A 26,709-nucleotide genomic window follows, 5' to 3' on the forward strand; every position below is an offset into this window, starting at 1 on the left:
GTTTCTTTTTTCATGTTTGTTTAAAAAACTTTTATGACTCATTCTTGTTTGTACATCACGTTACATCACTTGTCGTTACTAGAATGTTGTCACACTCACTCGTCAGGACAACACATGGCAGTTTAAGGGTTAAACACGTCATATTTGACGTATGATGACGACTGACTGAGTTTGTCGGAGCGTCTGATGGTTAAAGTGTGATTGAGGACTTTGACCTGTAGAGGGCAGCACTGCGCCTCAGTCTGCTGCAACTGAGTCATTTTTAAATAAATAGAAATATATGAATAAACTTTAATTCAAACTTTACAAACTCTACGTTCACTGAAGCGTTCGTCAACATTTATATTAACATCCTTTAACACAGTTTAACACAAACTTTAACTCTCTTTAACTAGATAATAAATGAACATTTGAATCATTTCTCTTTGTTTCTGTCATAAATAAATCTGTGAATGTTAAAGGTCCGGTGCGTAACATTTGTGAGGGTTTATTGTTTATGAATAATGAATTGTAATGAATAAATAAATAAGTGTTTGGTTGATGTTGCCTTAGTTAAGGTCTTTTTTTACATTTTGCACTTAAGGACAAGAGTCATGTGACAAGAGTCATGTGACATCTGATATAAACAAACGTCCAGAGACGTGAAACAGTGACATTTCCTGCCACAGGGGGCGATCTGCTCATTTTACTTCATTATTACAGACTGGACCTTTAAGTGAACACAAACCACCATTTACTTCTCGTCTTCATTGAGACAGTTTTTTTCATTTCATGTCCCTCCGTCCTCTCCGTCTGTCCCTCTGTCTCGTCTTCGCCGTCACACCAGAGACCCGGCTTGACTCTGAGCAGGCGCCGCGACAGCGACCGCTCCCACACCTGTCAGAGAGGCGGAGCTTGTCTGCGGTGAGGTGGCGAGAGGGGGCGGTACCTGCGGCTGAGCGCGCTCAGTCCTGTTGGAGAGCGACACCAGCGGACTCCTGAGAGCTCCGTTAGAACACGGAGGACGCTTGTGTTTGCGCGTGGGCGTGGCTCCCGCGTTGTAACCAGGAAGTCCCTGTAGCGCGTTAGCTTCTCCGGGTCGCAGCTGGTAGGCGTGGACGACCGAGCCGTCCGAGGTCGGGACGGGCGAGTACTGGAAGTGGAAACTGGGCCGATGTGGATCCTGTGGTCGAGGACTGGTGGTGACGGAGGACAGCGTCCCGTTCTTGGACATGGAGTCAGAGCCCGTGTTACTCTTCGCCCACGACGCGCGCTTTGGCGCCAGAGCGTCTTCCCTGCACAGGAAACAGGAAATGAGTGATTAATCTGAGGTCAGAGATCACATGTCCAGATTCTGGCAACTGCGTCGGACTTTATTTATCCCCCATGATGCATCTGCATGACTTTATCGCATTCAGGCGACAGTTCGGAAACGTATCTCGGGTTAGCCGCTGTTAGCATTAGCTCCCAATGTTTCACTCACACAAACAATTACAAATGTAACAGTAATTATTAATGGTATAAAATTAGCCCTATACTGTGTATTATGGGATGTGAGCACATTTAACACCGTGTGGATGCCGACAAAACATTACAAGAGAAAAATACGTCATGAAACACTGAAACAAATCAAGAGAAAGATACTAAAGCAGCTTAAAAAGAGATTAAATGAGTGAAAGAGAAGAATAAAGTATTAAATACTCGTCTCATGAATTAAAATAAAAGCTTCTTCATCTGTGGAGAAAATCTAAGTGTGTCACGCTGTGTTCCTAATAAAGTGATCGCTCTCACTTGATCTCATTAGCGATGTCGTCTTCCTCAGGCTCTCGTCTTCGTCTCAGGATGAAGACGAGGAACAGAACCATGGCCATGAGCCCGACCAGCGAGCCCAGAGTCGCTACTGCTGCCATCAGCGCCGCGTTAGACGCTGGAAACAAGGTGCTTTTTAAACGGCTGTTGTTTGTAAACTCTCACACACACACACACACACACACACACAGAGTATACGTACAGGTGTGAACGTCCAGGTTGATGGAACAGCTGTCAGAACCTGCCGTGTTCGCGGACGTGCAAACGTATTTTCCTGACATGTTTTTGGTTAAGTTAGTGAGTCTGAGTGTTCCCTGCCTCTCATCTGAAACAACAACAACAACAACAACATGTTTAAATCACACAAACACACACCACAGCTGTGCTTCCATTTCAATCATTTAAAAAAAAAACAGCTTTTAAATGTGAATATTTTCAGGATTTCATAAAAACAAAGAAATCATTCAGACATTTGACATTCAAGAAAGACAAGGAAACTTCAGACTGACGACAAACTACAGCGTTACATAAAATTCATGCCTCAGCTGCAGATGATTTATGATGAATTATGAACGTGTTCCTCTCTGACGGTTTTAATCTGTCAGCTGCAACAGAACTAAACCCAGATTAACAGCTTAACAGAACATCAGCTGATTCTGAGCCCAGAGTGAGTTCAGTCCTGAGCACAGACCAGATCCAGAATCAGATCCAGATCCAGCTGCAGTGACTGAAGTGTAACACGAGGCATGTTTACAGTCAGTGAACAGCAACATGTGTTCAACACGTGACACACACACACAACATTCATCTTCTAAATCTACACATTCTAGCAAATAACAACAATCGTCTATTTTTCTTCACTCCAACAAAGAAAAATTGCAATTTCAACCTGAAACCTGCATTAATGTCATGTTTTTACAGAGTGATGAATAAATGAACTAGTGTTTACTGGAGAATAAAGTCACTCATTCACATATATTTGACATATTTACAGCCATGTCTGTAACATGTAACATGTCACATGTCACATGTAACATGTGACATGTGACATGTGTGAGTCCTGACCCACAACCACTCATCTAAACCCTAAACTCGTCATTTCAGTCATAAAAGAAAAGAAACAGTGATGTTGTTGTTGTGCACATGATGGCAGGATGAATGCATGAAAGAATGAATGTCGCAGGATAATGTAACACACGTGGAATAAAGATTTTTAAAAGGCAAATTCAACCTTTTATCAAATCCGTTTGCACTGTTGTAGAAAACGGTGACACAAAATGGCCGCCCTGGTAAAGTGCGACACATTTAAGAAATGTCTTTTTCATTGAGAGTTTAAGTTCAACGTGAAATAATCCTGCCTACAGTCTGCAGCTGTGACCTCCTCTTCCTCCTCTGAAGGTCACAGTTTGCAGGAGAAGGTGGGAGGAGTGAATGAGTGAATGAGTGAAAATCCCTTACCCAAGAACCCGAGCACGAGCAGGGGCTGAGGGCAGGATCTCCATCCTGGGGTTTTTGTTTTAGGGCAGAAGAAAAAAAGAAAAGATGGAAGAGAAAAGTGATGATGATGATGATGATGATGATGATGATGGTTTACAGCAATATTAAAGGTTTACAGTAATATTAAAGGTTTACAGTAATATTAAAAGTTTACAGTAATATTAAACGTTTACAGAAATAAACGTTTACAGTAATATTAAGGTTTACAGTAATATTAAAAGTTTACAGTAATATTACAGGTTTACAGTAATATTAAAGGTTTACAGTAAAATTAAAGGTTTACAGTAATATTAAGGTTTACAGTAATATTAAGGTTTACAGTAATATTAAACGTTTACAGTAACATTAAACGTTTACAGTAATATTAAAAGTTTACAGTAATATTAAAATTTTACAGTAATATTAAACTTTTACAGTAATATTAAAGGTTTACAGTAAATTAAAGTTTTACAGTAATATTAAAAGTTTACAGTAATATTAATATTAAAGTTTTACAGTAATTAAATGTTTACAAGTATTAAACGTTTACAGTAATATTAAAGTTTTACAGTAACATTAAATGTTTACAGTAATATTAAAGTTTTACAGTAACATTAAATGTTTACAGTAATATTAAAGGTTTACAGTAATATTAAAGTTTTACAGTAACATTAAATGTTTACAGTAATATTAAATTTTACAGTAATATTTTACAGTAACATTAAACAGTAATATTGGTTTACAGTAATATTAAAAGTTTACAGTAATATTAAAGGTTTACAGTAATATTAAAAGTTTACAGTAATATTAAACTTTTCAGTAACATTAAAGTTTTACAGTAACATTAAATGTTTACAGTAATATTAAACTTTTACAGTAATATTAAAGTTTTACAGTAACATTAAATGTTTACAGTAATATCAAAACAATGTTCCACGTTTATTTGACTTCGTTAAAGTGAGCTTTCGCAGCGACTGACGACGAGTTTGATGAATGAGTGAAGTCAGAGATGATGACAGGGTCACACAGGGAGATGAACACATGAACTCAAAGGCCGTTTCTCAATATCCATACTTGTGCGTACTCCTGTACTCGTGAAAACGTCATCAGCCTCAAAAATAATAACAATATATCTGCATTTATTAAAAGTATTTCATATGTTCATTCATCAACACTGTAGGTGGCGGTAATGAGGCTTAAGCACCAGGCGCCGCCCGTCATTCAAACAGTAGAACAAGGAAGTAGCTGCTGTTCCAACTGAAGAGTCATACTTGTATACTCTGTATTTGGAAAGTACTTCTCAAGTACGCAAGTACATCCTTGCCTACTTGAGTATTGAGAAAGGGCCAGAGCGTGTGTGTGTGTGTGTGTGGATGAATGTATGAACACACATGTGACGTCCTGCAGGGGTCAGTGTGGGTCAACACACGATCACAGAGGGAGACGTTTGTGTTAAACGATCAGACGCTGATCGTCTGTCATTGATGTGTGAGTGTGGCACACGTTTATTTAGAAACACTTACATTCATTTGTTTCTGTTAAAAATGCACCAACGTTTGTTACTTTTAAAATCACATTTGTTTCATACACAGTTTCAACTGTTCATCACTAAACTGTTTAACCCCAGAGAACAGCTGTTGTTTTTCTCTTTTAAAAGAATAAAAAGGACGTTTTGTGATGCAGACTTTCTTTGTCTTTGTTCTCTTTTCTTCTCCTCTGATGATAAATTGAACATCTTTAGTTTGTTTTACAGAACAATGATCAACATTTTTCCCCCTTGGACACAAAATTCTTACAGAACAAACAGAGAAAACAGAGAGTAAAACAGTTGTTTCAGTGTCAGAGACTGAAGAAGAAGAAGCAGCAGATTCACTCTTTAAAAACACCTGAGGTAATTACACTCAACACACCACACCTGTGTGTGTGTGTGTGTGCGTGTGCGTGTGTGTGTGTGTGTGTGTGTGTGTGTGTGTGTGCATGGACAGAACACAGTTCTCTGTGTAGTTTTATAAATGAAAGGTTCAGTGTCTGTGGAGACACACTTTACTAACACAGCAAATAAAGAGTTTTGAATGAAAATAACGAAAAATAATGTTTATCTATTATGGTTTATAATCTTTGTGTATCACTTAAACAGTGTAGATTTTAATGTATATGCTAGCTTTTTTTTTTAGTGCGATAGAAGTTTTAAAAACAAGCACAAGTAGAAAATAATGATAGACGCTAGTTAGCTGGTTAGATAGCTAGTTACAGTGAAATGTAATTAAAGATACAATAATAAGAGAAAAGTGAAGCAGACGTTTTCTGAGAGCAAACGACCTGTTGATGTCAGTGGTCGGAGGAAAATGACCAGAATGTACAGGAAATCAAACAGTAAGTCAGTAAATAAGCAGTCAATTTAAACATGATAGGAAACAAACAACACATCAAACTTTAGCAGATGATCAACAGAGGATTCTGTCACTCCTGAATAATCTTCTGTTTAGTTTATCTTGTTTAATTTATGTCCTATGTTTATTTGTGTTATTTTTCACCTCTTAAAGGTTCGATTTTTTTATATTTATTTTAGTTTGACATGCGTCTAAGATTGTGATGCTGCTATAACACATTATTTAAGGTTTTACCAACTGAACTAAAGTTTCTACTTTTGCTAGCTAACTAGCATCATTCCAACTACTGTAGCTAGCTAACTAGCATCTATCTATCTAGAATAGTTAGATAGATGCTTGTTAGCTAACAAAAGTAGGTAATTAAATGCTAGTTAGCTAGCATAGATAGATAAATAAAAGCTAGTTAACTAGTTACAGTAGTTAGGTAGCTAAAGTAGAAATTGGTTGTTGAAACTTTTAGTTCAGTTGGTAAAACCTTAAGTAATGAATTCAGTTCAAACTTGACGATGTGTTTTCTTCATCGTGAATTCATTGAAGTTTTACCAACTGAAATTATCTTTCATTTTAATTTGAACCATTTCCTTTATTGATCCCAAAACGTGTTAATTATTGTGTTATAGCAGCAGCACAATCTTAGACACACGTCAAATTAAAATAAATATAAAAAATAAACACAACACATAAATGAAACAAACAAGACAAATTTAAATAGTCAGGAGTGACAGAATCTTCTGTTGATCATCTGCTAAAGTTTGATGTGTTGTTTGTTTCCTTCATATCATGGTTAAAATGACTCTTATTTACTTTGATTTCCTGTAGATTCTGGTCATTTTCCTCTGACCTCTGACATCAACAGGTCATTTTCTCTCAGAAAACGTCTGCTTCACTTTTCTCTTATTATTGTATCTTTAATTACGTTTCACTGTAAACTTTACAGACGTTTGTGTAGATGATCAGAAGTTTCTGATACACTCAAACAACTCATTATAATCACTTTTCTTCATCATTCATCATTCTATATTGTCATAATGCTTGGACACATGCGTTGCACCAGGGCTCTATAGCGCCGCCCTAAGGTGAAATGTGGATGGAGCAGGCCAAAATTAAGTTGCACCAAATTTCACGAAACTTGGTGGGAAGACGTCGTCGCCCAAGACGAACAAAAAAGTCCATCACGACCGCGGCCTCAACTCAACAGGAAGTCAGCCATTTTGAATTTGGTGTCCATCTTGGTAATTAGCTCGTAAATGAACAAACTGGTCTGAGCACGTTTATCGTAGCAACATAAAAAACATGAACTCCTTTCACTACAGAGGAGACTAAAGTACCTTATATAGACTTTATATCAGTGTCGTTATTGACTCAAACACTGATATTATCATAAATCATATTTTATATTTTCATAAATAAAGAAAATATGATCAAGTTTAAAGTGACAGAGAAACAGGAAATACTCACTCTGCATCGGAGAGAAGAAAACCTCGGACACTGGAGCAGCTTTGGTCCATTTGTACTGAGGGACAGGTTTTCCATGAGAGGATTTACAGGTCAGAGTCACGTTCCCCTTCACCACCGCGTCTCCACTCATGCTGCACACTGGGGGGGAGGGGGGGACTGGAGGGGACAGACAGACAGACAGACAGGCAGACAGACAGATCGATGACCCTTCAGTGAGCTTGTACGTTAGTTTTAATCCGGTGGCGGCGACATGGAGATTTCTTAGGAGGGCGGCGACCGTGTCGCGAAAAACATAAACCTTTTAAGCCCACCCCACACCTCTGCCCCGCCCCTTCTTTATCCCATCTGCTGCTGCTGTAAGATGACATAATGTCCTCTCTGAACAGCTGATGAGTTTTATTCATCAAACACAAGATTGTTTTATTTAACAGACGGTCCAATCCAAAAAAAAAAATCCAGACTAATATCTCTGTAAATCCAGATTGTTGGGATTAAATGTGACCTGTGACCTGGCTGACTACCTTTGACGCTGAGATGAATCTCCCCGGTCAGGCCGGGGTTCCTCGGGATGAGGACGCTGCACACGTAGCGTCCAGAGTCGGACTCGTGCGTGTTGTTGATGTAGATGGAGAGGTTTGTGGAGGGCATGGAGGCGCTGAAACCCACTCTGGAGGCAAACTGGTCCTGACCCAGGCCCACCTCACCTGAGCTGAAGTTTATCACCTGGAAAAACACGGAGAAAACAACACTTTAAACAGGTTTATTATCACGTGCAGATCAGAGTTGTAACAAAGTACAAATACTTCCTGTACTTTACTTTGTTTTATATTTCTACAACCACTCCAAATGTATGCTTTACATTGATTTGATTTGATTTATTAAATGAGTTATTTTTCTTATTTTGTACCAATGAAACACATCAATAAATACAACTTCAGATTATCAGCAATTATGTCAACAAAGAAATGTTTTAATTTTGTGTGTAATTTTGTTCAAATAAAATGATAATTTTATATGCAGCATTTTAATAAAGATAATCCTGACATGTACAGATTATGGAGGCGTCACACACCCAAACTGTTTAGATTATATTAATCACACACACACACACACACACACATATGATGCCTCATATAGGAGGAGCAGTGTAAAGTGGGGATGATGTCATTGGTCTCATCCTCTCATTAATAACCTCACCCTTCCATCTTTCTTCCAATGTGGTGTTGACAATAATCCTAATCTCTGCAGATTAAAAATTGCTCACTTTACAAACGTCGCCGGAAATGTTTCAACATCTAAAAATAAATTGACTTTAACTCAAATATAACATAAAAAAATGTCTAATTATTTAATGTTATATATGATTATTAATGTATTTATTATATATTATATAATATTCCTTCACTCAGAGACAGAAGCTCATATTTAAGTCGTTTTTTAAAAGGACAAAAGTTCAATGTAATTGATGTTGTGTTTAATCTGTGAAGCTGAACGAAATAACATTTTTATTTATCACGTTGATGAATGTTTATTTGATTATTATATAAAATGACTTCACTAACAGTTTAAATCCTCACACGAGTTGAAGACTCTACGAACTTTACCTTTATCTCTTTTGCGTTTGTTTCTCTGCTCCAGCAGAGGTCAGAGGTCAGAGGTCATGTGTGTTTTTTAAGCGTCTCACCTGCTTCGTCGTGTTTCCCATGAACTGCCACACGACAGAGTTTCTGGAGAAGTCCGAGGTCGGACTGTACCAAGCGTGAAACACCACCTTCTCTCCTCTCACCACCTCCATCTGCTCCCTGGGAACCTCCACTCTGTGTGTGTCACCTGGAAAACAACACACACACACACACACACACAGTGAAATAATCCCTGTAGTGCTGGTCACACATGTGTGTGAATGTGAAAACGGACGTGAATGAAACAAATGTTTCAAAAGTCTGACGTGGATCAAACAAACATTTACTGCAAATGTTCTGGAAACAACGAGAGAAATTCACTTCAAAACAAGAAGCTTTGTGGTTACGTTCACACACACCCTCTCACTCACTCACTCACTCACAAAATACCATGATATAAATGGACGACCAGTCCAGTTAACCATGAACAGAGGGATCTGGTGCCTTGCTCAGGGGAACCACAGAACCACAGAACCACAGCCCTGAACCAGAAACCTATGTGCTGCCCACCTGCGCGCGCACACACACACACACACACAAAAGAAGAGCTGATGAGAGGATGAATATGTTGTTCACTCACTCACAGGGAGACTCTGAACCGGACAAGTGAATCTGGATCAGCTGATCCCAACAGCTGCTTCCTGTGTGCATGTCCATGTTAAAGGGTTAATCCAACAAATAACAAAAATAATACAAATAATATGATAACGCGATGAATCCTGAGAGCTAGAGATGATGTGTTCTGACAGATGAACACATGAACCTTCACTTATGAGGAGCTGTGAGGAGGAGGAGGAGCTGTGAGGAGGAGGAGGAGCACAGATGAACAGATGAATCAAGTTTTGAACCGAAGATTAACTTTAAAAATAAAGATTATCACAGTGAGATCATTCACACACACACACACACCTGAGGTCATGTGATCACAGACGTCTGTGAGGGTGAGACAGAAGAGACAGGCGTCTGTGAGGGTGAGACAGCAGAGACCGACAGACGTCTGTGAGGGTGAGACAGCAGAGACCGACAGACGTCTGTGAGGGTGAGACAGCAGAGACCGACAGACGTCTGTGAGCGTGAGACACTAGAGACAGACGTTTGTCTCTTCATCTGTGTTAATCTGTCGTCTAATCCCTGAACAATCCCACTCTCAATCCTCTCACCTCACTCTGCTGGACATGGATATGATCGTTTATCACGTTACCATAGCAACCAGACTTATTATTATGACAATAATAATGACAATGTAGAAGTTTACAGTTGATTTTGTCAGTTTTGTTTTTTTTGTTGACAGGAAATGAAAGACTTTGATGAACACATGAAAGAAAATCAACATTCTGACATAAACAAAAGAAACAGATTTATAATCTGAGAACATCATCATCACAAACATGAAATGATTGATCCATAAAAACAAAGAATTCATTCGAACTCAAAGAAACCGGAAACTATTCCCATTTAAGAAGAAACAACAGGGCCGCTCCAAGACTTTATGGGGCCCTGAACTGCATTTGACATGACGTGGTTTTCTCCTCGACACAAACAGTGGACTGAACGTAAATAAAAAAACAATGACTTTGGTTTTTATGTTCAAATGTTTGTTTTTCTCCACACACACTAGTGAGGGGCCCCTGGTGATCAGGGGGCCCCAAGCAGCCACTAGGTTCACGGCTCTGGATAAAAATATGAGGAGGATAAAGGTCTCAGTCGCTTCTTGAGTCTTTGAGCAGATTAATCCTCAGAATGAATCCTTAAATGAAGGAGAATCTTCACTAATCCGTGCTCGTCTCTGTGACATCATGTGATCATAGATCATGTGATCATAGATCATGTGTGTGTGAGACTGCAGAGGCTTTAAATTCATCTTACACCCCTGACATGAGCGAGAAGAATCTGTGTTTAACGTGGTAATTAATCTCTGCCTCAGGATGATTCTGTTCACACCACAAGATGATTCTGGTCCTAGATGATTGTGGTCCTGGGTGACTGTGGTCCAGGATGATTGTGGTCCAGGATGACTGTGGTCCAGGATATTTCTGGTCCAGGATGATTGTGGTCCTGGATGATTGTGGTCCTGGGTGACTGTGGTCCACGATGATTGTGGTCCAGGATGACTGTGGTCAGGATATTTCTGGTCCAGGATGATTGTGGTCCTGGATGATTGTGGTCCTGGATGATTGTGGTCTGGATGACTGTGGTCAGGATGTTTCTGGTCCAGGATGATTGTGGTTGAGGATGTTTCTGGTCCTAGATGATTCTGGTCAGGATGATTGTGGTCCTGGGTGACTGTGGTCAGGATGATTGTGGTCCAGGATGTTTCTGGTCCAGGATGATTGTGGTCGAGGATGTTTCTGGTCCTAGATTATTGTGGTCCAGGATGGTTCTGGTCCTGGACTCACTCTTCAGCTGTTCATGGATTCTTCTCTTCAGAGTCAACAATGACTTTATTTTTTTTACTGTAACTCTGAACATGAGTCACAGTAACACAGTCTCAGCTGCAGGGGGCGCCACATACACACACACACACACACACACACACACTGTCACATTTATGCCTCTTATATTAACGTGTAATCCGTTTAACTTCAACTAGTTTACTCCAGCTGTCAATCACAGGTCCCACAGTTCCTCACCCTCTCACCCTCTCACTGTGGCAGAGAATGAAAGGCAGAGTTAAAATGGGTCTGCAGTGTCCTCCGCTCCTCTTCCTCTCTCCTCTTCCTCTCCTCCTCCCTCCCTCCCTCCCCTTCCTCCTCTTCCTCACTGTGACACTAAATCTTTATAAATATCTTCATCAAAGATCAGGCGCTGTTTTCTCGGCCTCATGTTGTCGAGGGTCGAGCAGTTTGAGTGACAGAGTGAGTCCACGGCCTCACCACCTCACCACTTCACCACTTCACTTCCTGTGGGACACAGTCAGACTGTAATGAAGACGTTGAGTGATCTGATTAGAGACTTAAATGGAGCTCTCTCTCTCTCTGTGTCATAATGAGGATTATAATCCACATCATCTCTCACATCCACACAGTTTACACTCAGTAAACTAATCCTAATCCTAATTTAAACTCACATGTTAACTAAAGTCATTGTTAGAACATTAGTAATATTATATGTGTGTTTCTCAAACGTCTTTGTTTTTGTCCACAAACACAAAATGATTCAAAATCATTGTTTTTAAAGGAAAGATTCACATTTAAGAAGCAGAAAAACGACAGAAAGTGTTTTGAATGATTCAAAACGGATTTTACTTCAGTTACTTCACAGTCGTCAGATCACGGTTCCATGTCTTTACAAAGTCTGGGATCAATCCCTTGACCCGCTTTACCACTGATCCACAGCTGAGTGACAGAGCTCCAGTTACACTGTTTACGTTCAGGGATGCAGAGAGGACAGCCAGCAACACTACATACATACATATATATATATATATATACATATATATATATACATATACTGTACATATATATATGTATATGTATGAAATAATGTTTATGATTTTAAAGTTTAATCAATGAACGATTTGTTCTTTTATTAAAAGTGAAACATTTTCACAGTTACACAGATGACTTTTATTTTTTAAATGACTTCTAAAGTGATTTTCATGAAACTTAACTTTGACATTTAGTGTAGAAAAGATTCATGTGTTCATGAGCCACCATGATTTATGATTTATGATTTATGACTCTGACTTTAGACAAAATCATAAATCACTGTTTTAGGAGGAGCTCATTTCTCTATCTCTCTCTCTCTCTCTGTCGCTCTCTCTCTCTGTCTGTCTCTCTCTGTCGCTCTGATGCTCGCTCTCTCTCTGTCACCTTTGAACATTCATTCACAGTCATTTCCTGTGAGCGGCTGAATTAACTTCATATTTAACATAATATTCAGAAAATTCATGTGTGCAAACATTAACAAAAACCTTTAACTTTTAGTGATTTTTCATTTGGAATCAAAACTAACATTTAATCAACTTTTAAACCAAATACAGCAAAAGTATTGGGATTAAAATAAGAATAAAACATCTTAATTCCTGCTTCTGTTTTTGTTCTTCACATCTTTTTATGTATTTATTTTAAATGTCATTATTTTAATCTGATTATATTCCTTGTATCTTTCTTTAAAAAAAACAATATGTACATATATATGTATATGTATTATTAAATGTTTGTCATTTTAAACTCACCTTTACATATTTACATAGCAGGGGATTGAAACAGAATGAATGGGTGAATGAATGAATGAATGAAGGAAGAGATGAAACTGAAACGAGCAGTGGAGCTCACCTCACACTCAATCTTTACCTTAGGCTGAGGAATTAGCAGATTAATAATTCATGTCACCTTACATCGGCTAAATCAATATTTCAAAATAAAAGCCTAATTATAGCTCACTATTTTAACATGTAATGAGGACACGGGGGGGACAGTTCTTCTTTGTTTGGATGACAGATTTTGGACGAGAGATTTTTAAGTCTTTAAATAAATGACTATGTCGTACATGTGACAGGCCTGTAGGCGGCGCTGGAACGCTGCTACAGAAACATTATGTGGCGTTTGCACACGGTGTGTCGTTGTCTTGCCGCGCCTGCTGTGGTCCACAGGCCCCACTTTGGACAACATCACAACACACGAGTGTGAGTGAAACTAAAGATTATTTTCATGATCAGTCAGAAAATATTGATCAGAGTTTGTCAAACGTGTGAAAAGATGACGATTTCTTTGTTTATGGAGCAAAGAAAACAGAAAATATCCGGTTTCTCTAACTGCTCCACACAGTCACAGTATACGCTGATGACGCTATGATTTCTTTGCTTAATATATTCACGTGTAACACTAAAAACTGATGAATGGATGATAGAATTAGAAGCAGATTCATTTATGAATGGGTGAATGGTTGCAGTAGTTGAGATTTGTGTCTCTGCTCTGAGTGAAGACACTCGTCCTCGTCTTCTCGTCTTCTCGTCCTCTCACACACGGCAGCTGATGATTGATGAGTGCAGGTCGCGTGGCTCCTGTCGTGCATTTACTTCACAAATGTAAAACTTTATTGATCCCTGCAGAGAAACACTCTGACTCAGTGACGTCTAAGTAAAGGAGACGTCCAGACGTATGTCCAGACTCCGGCTGAAGGACGGACGTCCAGTGACATCTGTTGTTGTTATTCTTATTTTATTTTATTCTGAAGGAGCAAATGTAGCTCAGCCCAGGATTAATAAAGTTTTCTGATTCAATGTTCATTCATTTAGTGATTGTTTTGATTTGATTGTGTGATGGTTACTTTCACTCATCTTTTATGTCTTTCATTTCATTTTAGTTGTGTTTTACATGTTTTCTTGCTGGTGTTTATGGTTAGAACTTAGAGAACAGTGAAGATATTTATTATTATAGACACACACAACTCATTTTAAATAGTAAAGATAAGATAAATGACATGATGATTATTCTCATAATTATACTTCATCTTTGTTGTAACATTAAATGAATTGACCATGAGTGTGTCGAGTCTCAGAGGAGCTTCTTAAAAAAAAGACTAGTTTATGATGCATTCACTCACTCACTCACTCATTCATAAGTGGACCCTGGAGGTCTTTAATAGCCTCACTGAATCATGGTGAACGTGTGAAGCCTATGACTCTGATTTAATCCACGTTGATTCTCTTCTCTGCTGAACGTCGTCTCACAGATTATGGGATGTTTTACTGAAGCTGCACAGTCTCCACCACAGCTGCATTCATTCATTCATTATTCACTGATTACTAAGTTAATCAATGAGTGCAGTAATTAGTTTGTGTGATTTTTCAGCTTCTTAAATGTGAATATTTTCTGATTTCTTTGTTCCATAAAAACAAAGAAATCTTTAACAAACTAAATCATCACGTTTGAGAACATCATTATTTCCAGGTTTTAATCAAACACAATAATCAACACATGAATTCATCATGAAAATAATGAGTTCATATGTTTATGTATTTGTATGTTATACTTTTCTCCTGCTGTCCTCTAGGGGGCAGCATTAGCAAGCAACACGATTTTATCATTTTAATTAAGCAACAGTTTCCGCGTTTATGTGAAACACAGTTTCAGTCAAACTTGTTGTTGTGGTTTCACTAAACCAGTGCTGCTCAAAGTGAGGCCTGTGGACCACAGATGGTACACTAAAGAGATTCATTTGGCCAGACTTGTTTTTTTTAAAAAGTGAACAATGATAATAATAATTATGATAACGTTAATAGAGGAAACAGTATTTACCCGAACAATTTATAATCTGAATGAATCAATAATGAACACATTTAGGATGAATATTCATGTAATTCTGTCGGGTTCTGAGTGTTAGTGTTGTAGATGTTTTCTCTGGTTTCAGCTGTAGACTCTAGTTTTGGTTGTTATATGATTATAAAGGCTCTGATTCTCTTGTGAACGTGTGAAAACAGGGTGCAGTGAAAGGGTGAAGCACAGCTGAGCTGAGCATCGATCGTCTTAGACGTTTTGAAGCTCGTTTGTCGTCATTATCGATGTTTTTATTTTTCTGCCTTTGTGTTAAAGTGACAGTAAGTGCTCTGCTCGTTAAACACACACACACACACACACACACACACACACACACACATTAGTGCGGTGAGTGAGTGAGTGAGTGAACCACTCCTGTTTGTCCTCTGACCTCTGCAGCCTCTCACACACACACACACTCGTGAGCAGCAGCTTCACTGATAAACAATCATCGTCTCTTAAGACGCTTTAATCTCATTATCCACTAAAGCTGCTTTAGCTTCAGCTTCACAAGACCAGGAAACCATGACAACCTCTGTCCACTGACCTGAGACATACCTGACTTGCACTGACTCCTCCCACTTTAGCCACAGTAACATATGAGATTATTATTATTGTCTGAGTGAAAACAGTGCAACACATTTTCTCTACGTTGTGCATGTTTCTATATGTTCTGTATGTTCCTCTATGTTCCTGAATGTTCTGTATGTTCCTCTATGTTCCTGAATGTTCTGTATGTTCCTGTATATTCAGTATGTTCTGTATGTTCCTCTATGTTCCTGAATGTTCTGTATGTTCCTGTATATTCAGTATGTTCTGTATGTTCCTGTATGTTCCTGAATGTTCAGTATGTTCCTGTATGTTCAGTATGTTCTTTTTATGTTCAGTATTTCTGTATGTTCCTGAATGTTCAGTATGTTTTGTATGTTCCTGAACGCTCAGTATGTTCCTGCATGTTCTTGTATGTTCTGTATGTTCCTGAATGTTCAGTATGTTCCTGTATGTTCAGTATGTTCCTGAATGTTCAGTATGTTCCTGTATGTTCTCATGTTCTGTATGCATGCCCTGATGTCCTCTGTTCTGTATGTTCCTGTGCTGATGTTTCTGTATATCCTGTTCATGTATGTTCCTGAATGTTCAGTATGTTCTGAATGCATGTTCTGAATATTCAGTATGTTCCTGAATGAGTGTTCCTGAATGTTCAGTATGTTCCTGTATGTTCTTGTATGTTCAGTATGTTCTGTATGTTCCTGAATGTTCAGTATGTTCCTGAATGTTCTGTATGTTCCTGAATGTTCAGTATGTTCCTGTATGTTCTTGTATGTTCAGTATGTTCCTGTATGTTCCCAGGAATGTTCCTGAATGTTCTGTATGTTCCTAATGTTCTATTCTGTATGTTCCTGTATGTTCTTGTATGTTCAGTATGTTCTGTATGTTCCTGTATGTTCCTGTATGTTCCTGAATGTTCTGTATGTTCCTGTATGTTCAGTATGTTCCTGTATGTTCTTGTATGTTCAGTATGTTCAGTATGTTCCTGTATATTCCTGTATATTCCTGTATGTTCTGCATGTTCCTGAATGTTCTTTATGTTCCTGTAAGTTCTGTATGTACTTTATGTTCCTATAAGTTCTGCATGTTCTGTATGTTACGGAATGTTCTGTAGTTTCTGTGCTGGAGTGAAAAACAAATGTGGTCCTAATCTTTGTTTTTGAAGCTGTTTCACAGAAAACACTGAGCTGAAGGAACAAACAGAACCTGAGGGCAGAACCTCTGTCTCTGACTTCACTTTAATCCGATTAGAACCATTCACAATAATAAAACACTGCAGGTTCCTCCTAACCTCACATGACTCTCATCATGTCACGTGACTCGTCTCTCATTATAATCATTAAAGTTTGACCACAGACTCGTTATTATAAATAGCTATAATTAGAATATTGATATCATTATAAACATATAAAAATCTGAATTTAACACCATCAGGTTCATTAAACTGTTGGTTCTGTAACACATGATGTTGTTCATGTTATTATTAGGTAGCTTCTGCGTGTTCCGTATGGAGCAGTCTTCACAGCTGATCTGTTTCCAGTCAGAGACGTGACAGCAGTGAAGCTTTATGACTCTTCATCATCATCATCATCATGTTCCAGGTTAAAGGCAGAACATGTGAAGTGTGAAGGTTCTGGTTTATCTCGTCCCTGCAGGTTTTCAGAGCAGAGATAAACCGGTAAATTACACACTTTCATCTTAATAATATATAAAAAACTGTTTCTCAGTCTGTAGATATGAACACATGAACGTGAACACATGAACATGTGAACGTGAGCACATGAACATGTGAACGTGAGCACATGAACATATGAACAGACACTCAGGTCATTACTCAGCCCGGCTTCAATCCTCACACTTCCATCCCAAAGAGCCAATTATTCCCAGGCTGTGACAGATCACAGATTATAAAATGCCATTTGCCAGGTTATTTCTATTCTGAGCGTCAACACCCCGAGGTATTTGTCCTAATGGCTGCAACCAGCAGCAGCAGCAACAGCAGCAGTAGCAGCAGCAACAGCAGCAGTAACAGCAGCAGCATCACCAGCAGCAGCAGCAGCAGTAACAGCAGCAGCAGCAGCAGCAGCAGCAGCAGTAACAGCATCACCAGCAGCAGCAGCAGTAACAGCACCAGTAACAGCAACATGAAAACAACAGAGAGAGGAAACAGGGAAATATGTGACTTTGATATTAGATCCTAATGTTTTTTTTACTATTTTATTTTAGATCCTCATGTTTTTTTTATTTTATTTTAGATCCTCATGTTTTTTTTAATTTTATTTTAGATCCTCATGTTTTTTTTAATTTTATTTTGATCCTCATGTTTTTTTATTATTTTATTTAGATCCATGTGTTTTTTTTTTATTTTATTTTAGATCCTCATGTTTTTTTATTATTTTATTTTAGATCCCTGTGTTTTTTTTTATTTTATTTTAGATCCTCATGTTTTTTATTATTATTTTATTTTAGATCCTCATGTTTTTTTATTTTATTTTAGATCCTCATGTTTTTTTATTTTTATTTTAGATCCTAATGTTTTTTTACTATTTTATTTTTAGATCCTCATGTTTTTTAATTTATTTTTAGATCCTCATGTTTTTTTAATTTTATTTTAGATCCCTGTTTTTTTTAATTTTATTTTAGATCCTCATGTTTTTTTATTATTTTATTTTAGATCCCTGTGTTTTTTTATTTTATTTTAGATCCTCATGTTTTTTATTATTATTTTATTTTAGATCCTCATGTTTTTTTTTATTTTATTTTAGATCCTCATGTTTTTTATTATTATTTTATTTTAGATTCTCATGTTTTTTTTTATTTACGAGGTGGAGTCGAGCATCTAACCACGCCCCCTGTGCGACACAGTGTTGTGGTTGTAGCACGTTAGCTCCTCCCACTAACAATATTGTCAATACTTAAAAAATAATAAATTAAATGATGCATGAACTTTCCTCCAATTGTGAAACACTTTGTATATAAATAAATCAAATCAGTGATTATTAAAACACCTGAATCATGGAGCAGATCGACGTCAGAGACAAAAACACCGTTAATAAGACGACAGGACGCACAGGAGCAGCAGAAGCTGCCGGATTTGCCCCCGACTCCTGAGGACAGGTTCCACCTCACATCAGATGACCGTATTAATCTGGACTCAACAACCGTCCTCACCATCTGCTGCCAGAGTCCAGCAGCAGAAGGAGTCTGTCCTCACAGGAAACTAATCTGTCCTCTCTGTCTCTGCCTCAGAACAACCACAATGACACAGACCACAACGACGACACAGACGACGACGACACAGACGCTTTGAATGCAAACACTTCAACAAACACAGACATTGTCCACCATTTTAAAACACATCACCAACACCAGCTGCATGAAACCCATCACACCCTGACACCACAGTCCAGAAAACCCTGACACCACAGTCCAGAAACCCTGACACCACAGTCCAGAAAACCTGACACCACAGTCCAGAAACCCGACACCAAAGTCCAGAAACCCTGACACCATGTCCAGAAACTCCTCACACTACAGTCCAGAAAATTCTGACACCACAGTCCAGAAACCCTGACACCACAGTCCAGAAACTCCTGACACCACAGTCCAGAAAACTCTGACACCACAGTCCAGAAAAGCCTGACACCACACAGTCCAGAAACTTGACACTAAGGTCCAGAAAACTCTGACACCACAGTCCAGAAAACCCTGACACCCAGAAACCCTGGACACCACAGTCCAGAAACCTGACACTAAGGAAGTCCAGAAAAATCTGACACCACAGTCCAGAAACCTGACACCACAGTCCAGAAACCCTGACACCACAGTCCAGAAACCCTGACACTACAGTCCAGAAAACTCTGACACCACAGCCCAGAAACCCTGACACCAGTCCAGAAACCCCTGACACTACAGTCCAGAAAATCCCCACACCACAGTCCAGAAACCCCTGACACAGTCCAGAACCCCTGACACTCAGTCCAGAAACCCTGACACCACAGTCCAGAAACCCTGACACCACAGTTCAGGACTTGACACCAGTCCAGAAACCCTGACACCACAGTCCAGAAACCCTGACACTACAGTCCAGAAATATCTGACACCACAGTCCAGAAACCCTGACACCACAGTCCAGAAACCCTGACACCACAGTCCAGAAAAATGGTCTGACAGAGAAACTAATTTTCTCCCTGAACGTCAGAAACAGAAAATCAATTTAAACATAAAAAAAAGTTTGTTTGAAAAATGCTGATAAAACTGTATTTTCTTTTTACAGAAACCTCATTATCACTGTTTTGTTTAAGAAAAATTCGGTTTTTTTTCAGAAAAAAATAATTTCTGCAGGTTTTTCAGTGCTGAACAGCAGCAGTAATAAGATTTGTTCATTTGCTCAAACCTCAGCGTTAAGAAAAAGCTTTGTGGCAAACGAAATGTGGTTAGTGTGTATGTGTGTGTGTGTTGTGGTTTCTTCTGGACCAAAGGTCTCGTTTAAAGACTGAATGCAGCTCATTAGTGTTTGCACCTGGTCTAAATCGTCACCACGACGCTCGCCTACGCTGCTGTAAACACACACACACACACACCTCATTTAACTGCAGCGTCTGATGATTCTCACACAGAGACTCAGTGTCTTGATCTTCTCATCTGTCAGGAGGGAAAATCTGGGCCTGTCACCCTCATTAGTCTGAGAACATGTGGCTGCAGAGTTGGAGGAGGTGACAACACACCTGTCAGACTGAAGCAGCAACAGCAGCAGCAGCAGCAACAGCAGCAGCAGCAGCAGCAGCAGCAGCAAGAGCAAAGAAACAGCAGCAAAGAGTCAATTTTATTTCCATAGCCCAACATCACAAACACTATCTGCCTCGAAATACTGTCCATACACAAGTCTGTACAACAAGGACTCTGTCTTTAGACCCGCTGTCCATAGACCAACTGTCCTTTAACCCTCTGTCTTTAGACCCTCTGTCTTCAGACTCTCTGTCCTTAGATGCTGTCTTTTGACCATCTGTCCTTTTACCCTCTGTCCTTAGACCCTGTCTTTAGACCCTCTGTTCTTTTACCCTCTGTTCTTATACCCTCTGTCCTTAGATCCTCTGTCTTTAGATCCTCTGTCCTTAGACCCTGTCTATAAATCCTCTGTCCTTAGACCCTGTCTTTAGATCCTCTGTTCATTTACCCTCTGTCTTTAGACTCTCTGTCCTTAGACACGTCTTTAGACCCTCTGCCCTTTTACCCTCTGTCCTTTTACCCTGTCTTTAGACTCTCTGTCCTTAGATGCTGTCTTTAGACCCTCTGCCCTTTTACCCTCTGTTCTTAGACCCTGTCTTTAGACTCTCTGTCCTTTTACCCTCTGTCCTTAGATCCTCTGTCTTTAGATCCTCTGTTATTTTACTCTCTTTCCTTAGACCCTGTGTTTAGACCCTCCGTCCTTAGACCCTGTCTTTAGATTCTTTGTTCTTTTACCCTCTGTTCTTAGACCCTCTGTCTTTAGATCATCTGTCCTTAGACCCTGTCTATACATCCTCTGTTCTTAGACCCTCTGTCCTTAGACCCTGTCTTTAGATCCTCTGTTCATTTACCCTCTGTCTTTAGACTCTCTGTCCTTAGACACGTCTTTAGACCCTCTGCCCTTTTACCCTCTGTCCTTTTACCCTGTCTTTAGACTCTCTGTCCTTAGATGCTGTCTTTAGACCCTCTGCCCTTTTACCCTCTGTTCTTAGACCCTGTCTTTAGACTCTCTGTCCTTTTACCCTCTGTCCTTAGATCCTCTGTCTTTAGATCCTCTGTTCTTTTACTCTCTTTCCTTAGACCCTGTGTTTAGACCCTCCGTCCTTAGACCCTGTCTTTAGATTCTTTGTTCTTTACCCTCTGTTCTTAGACCCTCTGTCTTTAGATCATCTGTCCTTAGACCCTGTCTATACATCCCTGCTCCCAGACCCTGTCTTTAGATCCTCTGCTCCTGCTTACCTCTGTCTTTAGACTCTCTGTCCTTAGACACGTCTTTAGACCCTCTGCCCTTTTACCCTCTGTCCTTTTACCCTGTCTTTAGACTCTCTGTCCTTAGATGCTGTCTTTAGACCCTCTGCCCTTTTACCCTCTGTTCTTAGACCCTGTCTTTAGACTCTCTGTCCTTTTACCCTCTGTCCTTAGATCCTCTGTCTTTAGATCCTCTGTTCTTTTACTCTCTTTCCTTAGACCCTGTGTTTAGACCCTCCGTCCTTAGACCCTGTCTTTAGATCCTTTGTTCTTTTACCCTCTGTTCTTAGACCCTCTGTCTTTAGACCCTCTGTCCTTAGACCCTCTGTTCTTTTACCCTCTGTCCTCAAACCTTTACACTGGAGTTCTCAACGGGCCTGAAATTTTAACCCTGGCCTGACTGCCCCCCCCCCCCACGTCTGATTCTGTCTCTCTCGGACGCTGCTACTGCTGCTGCTGCTGCTGCTGCTGCTGCTGCTACTGGTGCTACTGTTGCTGCCTCAGCAGTGTTAGTTACAGTGTTACTGTTACAAATACTAGTACTAGTGTTAGCAACAGTGTTATAGTGTTAGTTACAGGGTTAGTAACAGTGAACAGAGACCTAATGAGATGACACAGGTCAGCAATTTATGACCTCTGACCCTGAGGTCACATAAACTACGAGTCAATAATGACAGAGCAATAAAACACTTTCCTTCATCAGAAAGATGTTTGTGCTTCTTTGGTAAAACTATTGTTTTGGTTATTAATTGAGCTGCAGGACGAGGATACAGTCAAACGTGAACAGTGAGTAGACTAATGTACTATTTTATTGAGCAGTGTAGTATTTTGAGTATTTTCTAATTATAATAAAGGATTTATTTACCACTCATGAGGAATCTTGTCTTACTCTAAATGTCAAAATCATCTCCCACGCCATCAAATCACAACGTGAAGGGGCGTTCGTCAGGAACTCACATTTACCATAATTCTGAAAGCATGTGAAGGCATCATAACTACAGGTTAACCCACATCTGACAATTAACTGAGTTACTTTAGTTAGATTAGTACTGGTGAACATGGACAAAGCAGATTCCAGGAACGTCATCATGTCCTCAGAGACACAGACTGTCCAGGTGTGTGTGTGTTGTTTTTAATCACAGCCTCAGTCACATGAACTCGACGAGGCGTCGCCAAAGCGCTGAGATCTACAGCTGGATCTGTGTCACAGAGAAACACCAACATCAGCTTCTCTGTTCTCTTTACTGCTCCAATTATTCTGAGCGGGTTCTTACACCGAGATCCTGCGTCTGCTTCTGCCTCCAATCAGTGTCTGTGTCTGTGTGTGTGTCTGTGTGTGTGTGTCTGTCCCTCAACAGGAGTCCAGAGAAGCTGCTGAACTATCACTGGATCTGTGGTCAATTAGGAGAGAACACCCACACTTCTGTGTGTGTGTGTGTGTGTGTGTGTGTGTGAACGTTGTTCAGATGTTGCTTCATTTTCTGACTCATTTAATCTCTGTTGTAGGCGTTGAAAGATTTCCAGGCTGTTTGACTTCTGTGGGCAGATTTGAGACTGTTTTAATGATTCTCCGTCTCTGTGTTTTATTTTAACTCTTAGACCACGCCCCTCAGATCAGCTAATAAATCACCACTCCTTATATGGACGTCCTGTCACATCTTCAGACTTTATAAAATGTGTTTTTTCTTCTTCTTCTTATGTGTTGTTGAGTCATTTTATATTACATATGTTTTATTGTGAGGTCACTCTGTGTCTCTCTGTGTCCTTGTGATGGACAGGTGATGTGTCCATGTTGTAACCCCGCCTATCAGGTTGTGACCCCGCCTCTCACCCTATGTTAGCTGACATTGCCACAGTCTCTTTGTTCCGAATTTCCTGAATCTCCTGAGCAGAGAAGAAGACGACGTCAGTGAATCTTTGTGTTTATGTTTCAACTGACGTTTATTTTTATAATCGATAAACCTGTCGATCATTTTCTCCATTAATTTGCATTTTCTTGATTGAGTTTGAATGATGTCTTTGTTTCATGGAGCAAAGAAACCAGAAAATGTTCACATTTAAGAAGCTGAAACTCACAGAAACCAGGATTTCATCATTTAAAACACAGATTGGTGTTGATGTAGATGATCTGAGCAGAGTGAGTGTTTGTGTACAAGTGACAACATTTATATGTTTAAGAGTCAACCAATCACTCAGAAACTGACACCAGCTTAAATGTAAATCTTTAACTCTCCTGCAGCAGAGAACGATGTTTGTTTCTTAACTTCTGCTTCAGTGAATCAGACACTTGATGAGAAACATCAGCAGAGACGAAGACACTCATGATCGAGCAGCCGTCACTGAACACAGTAACAGCTGACGAGAGCGAGAGAGCGAGGTCGATCACTGACCACAACCCACTGAGCAGCAGCAGCAGAAACAGCAATAACTGAAACATCTGCAACAGCAGAAGCATCGATAAACGGAACAAAGCTTAACAACAGCAGCAGAAACATCAGCAGCAGCAATAACGGCAACAACATCAATAACTAAAACATCTGCAACAGCAGAAGCATCGATACACTGAACAAAGCTTAACAACAGCAGCAGAAACATCAGCAGCAGCAATAACGGCAACAACATCAATAACTAAAACATCTGCAACAGCAGAAGCATCGATACACTGAACAAAGCTTAACAACAGCAGCAGAAACATCAGCAGCAATCTGCCAGAGCAATAACTGAAACATCATCAGCAGCAATAACGGAGACATCAGCAGCAGCAGAAGCATTGATAAACTGAACAAAGCTTAACAACAGCAGCAAAAACATCAGCAGCAGCAATAACGGTTACGGAAACATCAGCAGCAGCAATAGCGTCAGCAACAGCAATAACTGAAACATCAGCAGCAGCAATAACTGAAACATCTGCAACAGCAATAACGGAAACATCAGCAGCAATAAACATCTGCAGCAGCAGCAATAACTGAAACATCAGCAGCAGCAATAACTGAAACATCTGCAACAGCAATAACGGAAACATCAGCAGCAGCAGAAGCATCGATAAAATGAACAAAGCTTAACAACAGCAGCAGCAGCAGCATTAACGGAAACATCAGCAGCAGCAATAGCGGAGACATCTGCAACAGCAATAAATGAAACATCTGCAACAGCAAAAACTGAGACATATGCAACAGCAATAACTTAAAGATAAGCAGCAGCAATAACTGAAACATCTGCAACAGCAATAACGGAAACATCTGCAACAGCAATAACAGAAACATCAGCAGCAGCAATAACTGAAACATCTGCAACAGCAATAACTGAAACATCTGCAACAGCAATAACCAAAAACAGCAACAGCAATAACTGAAACATAAGCAGCAGCAATAACTGAAACATCAGCAACAGCAATAACCAAAACATCAGCAACAGCAATAACTGAAACATAAGCAGCAGCAATAACTGAAACATCAGCAACAGCAATAACTGAAACATAAGCAACAGCAATAACTGAAACATAAGCAGCAGCAATAACAACATAAGCAGCAATAACTGAAACATCAGTAGCTGCAATAACTGAAACATAAGCAGCAACAATAACTGAAACATAAGAAGCAACAATAACTGAAACATAAGCAACAGCAATAACTGAAATATCTGCTGGAAACATAAGCAACAGCAATAACTGAAACATAAGCAACAGCAATAACTGAAACATAAGCAGCAGCAATAACTGATAGAATACTTTTTATACTTCGGATAGAAGTATAAAAAAACAGACAAGTATAAAACAAAAACAGATCAATAGTAAAAGGTGGTACTAGTTGTAGTAGCTGTAGTTATAGTAGGAGTAGAGATTGTACTAGTTGTAGTAATTGTACTAGTTGTACTATTTGTACTAGTTAAACTAGTTGTAGTCATTTTACTAGTAGTTGTACTAGTTGTAGTAGTTGAACTAGTTGTACAAGTTGTACTAGTTATAGTAGTTGTAGTAGTTGAACTAGTTGTAGTAGTAGCTTCCCTCTGTGAACCGACTTGACTAAATTGTATCCACAGTAAAAACACTCTAGTGCAGTAACTCTGTAAAAACATCTCTGTATCTGTGACTGACAGATTACAGGAAATAATCTGGCAGGATTATTGTAAACACAGGAAGTGAGCGTGTGAATATAGTTAATTATGGATCATTATTAATGTGTTGAAAGTTATTAGCAACAGTTCTGAGCTGCACCCCATTAACATGAGCTGACTGAGCCTTTGTGACAGGATGATGTTGTGACAGGATGATCTGTGAGCAGGCTGCTCAGCTCATTCATGTCAGAAACATTAAAAGAAAAAATGATGAAGAAATCCACTGAATCAACAGATCTGTCAGTTTGTCATTCACTCGCTCACAGACTCAGCTCATTCACAACATGAACATGAATCAGAACATAAAACCACAACCAGAACCAGAACATGAACATGAACATGAACATGAACATGAACATGATCCAGAACCAGAACAGAACATGAACATGAACATGAACATGAAGAGGAACCTGAACCTAAACCAGGAAAAGGAACCTAAACATGAAGAGGAACCAGAACCAGAACCAGAACATTAACCAGGACATGAAGAGGAACCAGAACATGAACATGAACCTGTAGCAGGTTTTAACTTCATGAGTAAATCAATAAGTTTTTCAACAGAAACATATTTGCAATTTTTTGCATGATTTGTCTGTCTGTCTGTCTCCCAGTGTCTCTCTGTTCCTCAGTGTCTGTCTGTCCCTCAGTGTCTCTGTCGGTCTCCCAGTGTCTCTCTGTCTCTCAGTGTCTGTCTGTCCCTCAGTGTCTCTGTCTGTCTGTCTCTCAGTGTCTGTCTGTCCCTCAGTGTCTGTCTGTCTGTCCCTCAGTGTCTGTCCCTCAGTGTCTCTGTCAGTGTCAGTGTCAGTTTAGTCCTGATGAAATACAGCATTAATTACCTTGTAGAATCCACAGTAACATGAGCACAGATCCAGCTCTGATCTTCATCTCCATGATCCAACATCTACACACACACACACACACACACACAGTGTAAAGTTGTCCTCCACAGAAGCTTCACTCTCTCGTTAAGTCCGTGTCTTCAGTGCTCTCTCTCTCTCTCTCTCTCTCTCACACACA

The 26,709-nt window shown here is 39.5% G+C and overlaps 1 protein-coding gene across 4 annotated transcripts; it reads right to left on the reverse strand.

The window, feature by feature from the left end:
* Positions 1-19: 19 nt before the first annotated feature.
* Positions 20-26,709, reverse strand: esamb (endothelial cell adhesion molecule b). Of its 4 annotated transcripts, none has more exons than XM_044032131.1 (8): positions 26,529-26,709; positions 8,797-8,942; positions 7,634-7,835; positions 7,113-7,268; positions 3,247-3,291; positions 1,991-2,113; positions 1,771-1,906; positions 20-1,274 (listed from the first exon to the last, which is right to left on the reverse strand). In XM_044032131.1, the coding sequence occupies exons 1-8, from the start codon at positions 26,581-26,583 to the stop codon at positions 818-820; spliced, it is 1,320 nt and encodes a 439-aa protein (XP_043888066.1). In that variant the 5' UTR covers positions 26,584-26,709; the 3' UTR covers positions 20-817. The 4 variants fall into 4 exon arrangements, with proteins under 4 accessions (XP_043888066.1, XP_043888065.1, XP_043888068.1 ...); XM_044032130.1 differs by lacking the exon at positions 26,529-26,709 and adding an exon at positions 9,379-9,663; XM_044032133.1 differs by lacking the exon at positions 26,529-26,709 and adding an exon at positions 9,375-9,431.

Source organism: Solea senegalensis, linkage group LG8 (genome assembly GCF_019176455.1).
Source record: "Solea senegalensis isolate Sse05_10M linkage group LG8, IFAPA_SoseM_1, whole genome shotgun sequence".
Taxonomy (NCBI): domain Eukaryota; kingdom Metazoa; phylum Chordata; class Actinopteri; order Pleuronectiformes; family Soleidae; genus Solea; species Solea senegalensis.

What these genes read in the sequence shown, in the direction of transcription:
- esamb (XM_044032130.1), bottom strand. Translation starts at nt 9,451, where the DNA reads ATGGACATGCACACAGGAAGCAGCTGTTGGGATCAGCTGATCCAGATT. An exon ending in GTCCGGTTCAGAGTCTCCCT is followed by an intron (nt 8,943 to 9,378) that starts GTGAGTGAGTGA and finishes GTTGTTTTCCAG; the next exon opens with GTGACACACACAGAGTGGAG. An exon ending in GATTCATCTCAGCGTCAAAG is followed by an intron (nt 7,269 to 7,633) that starts GTAGTCAGCCAG and finishes TGTCCCCTCCAG; the next exon opens with TCCCCCCCTCCCCCCCAGTG.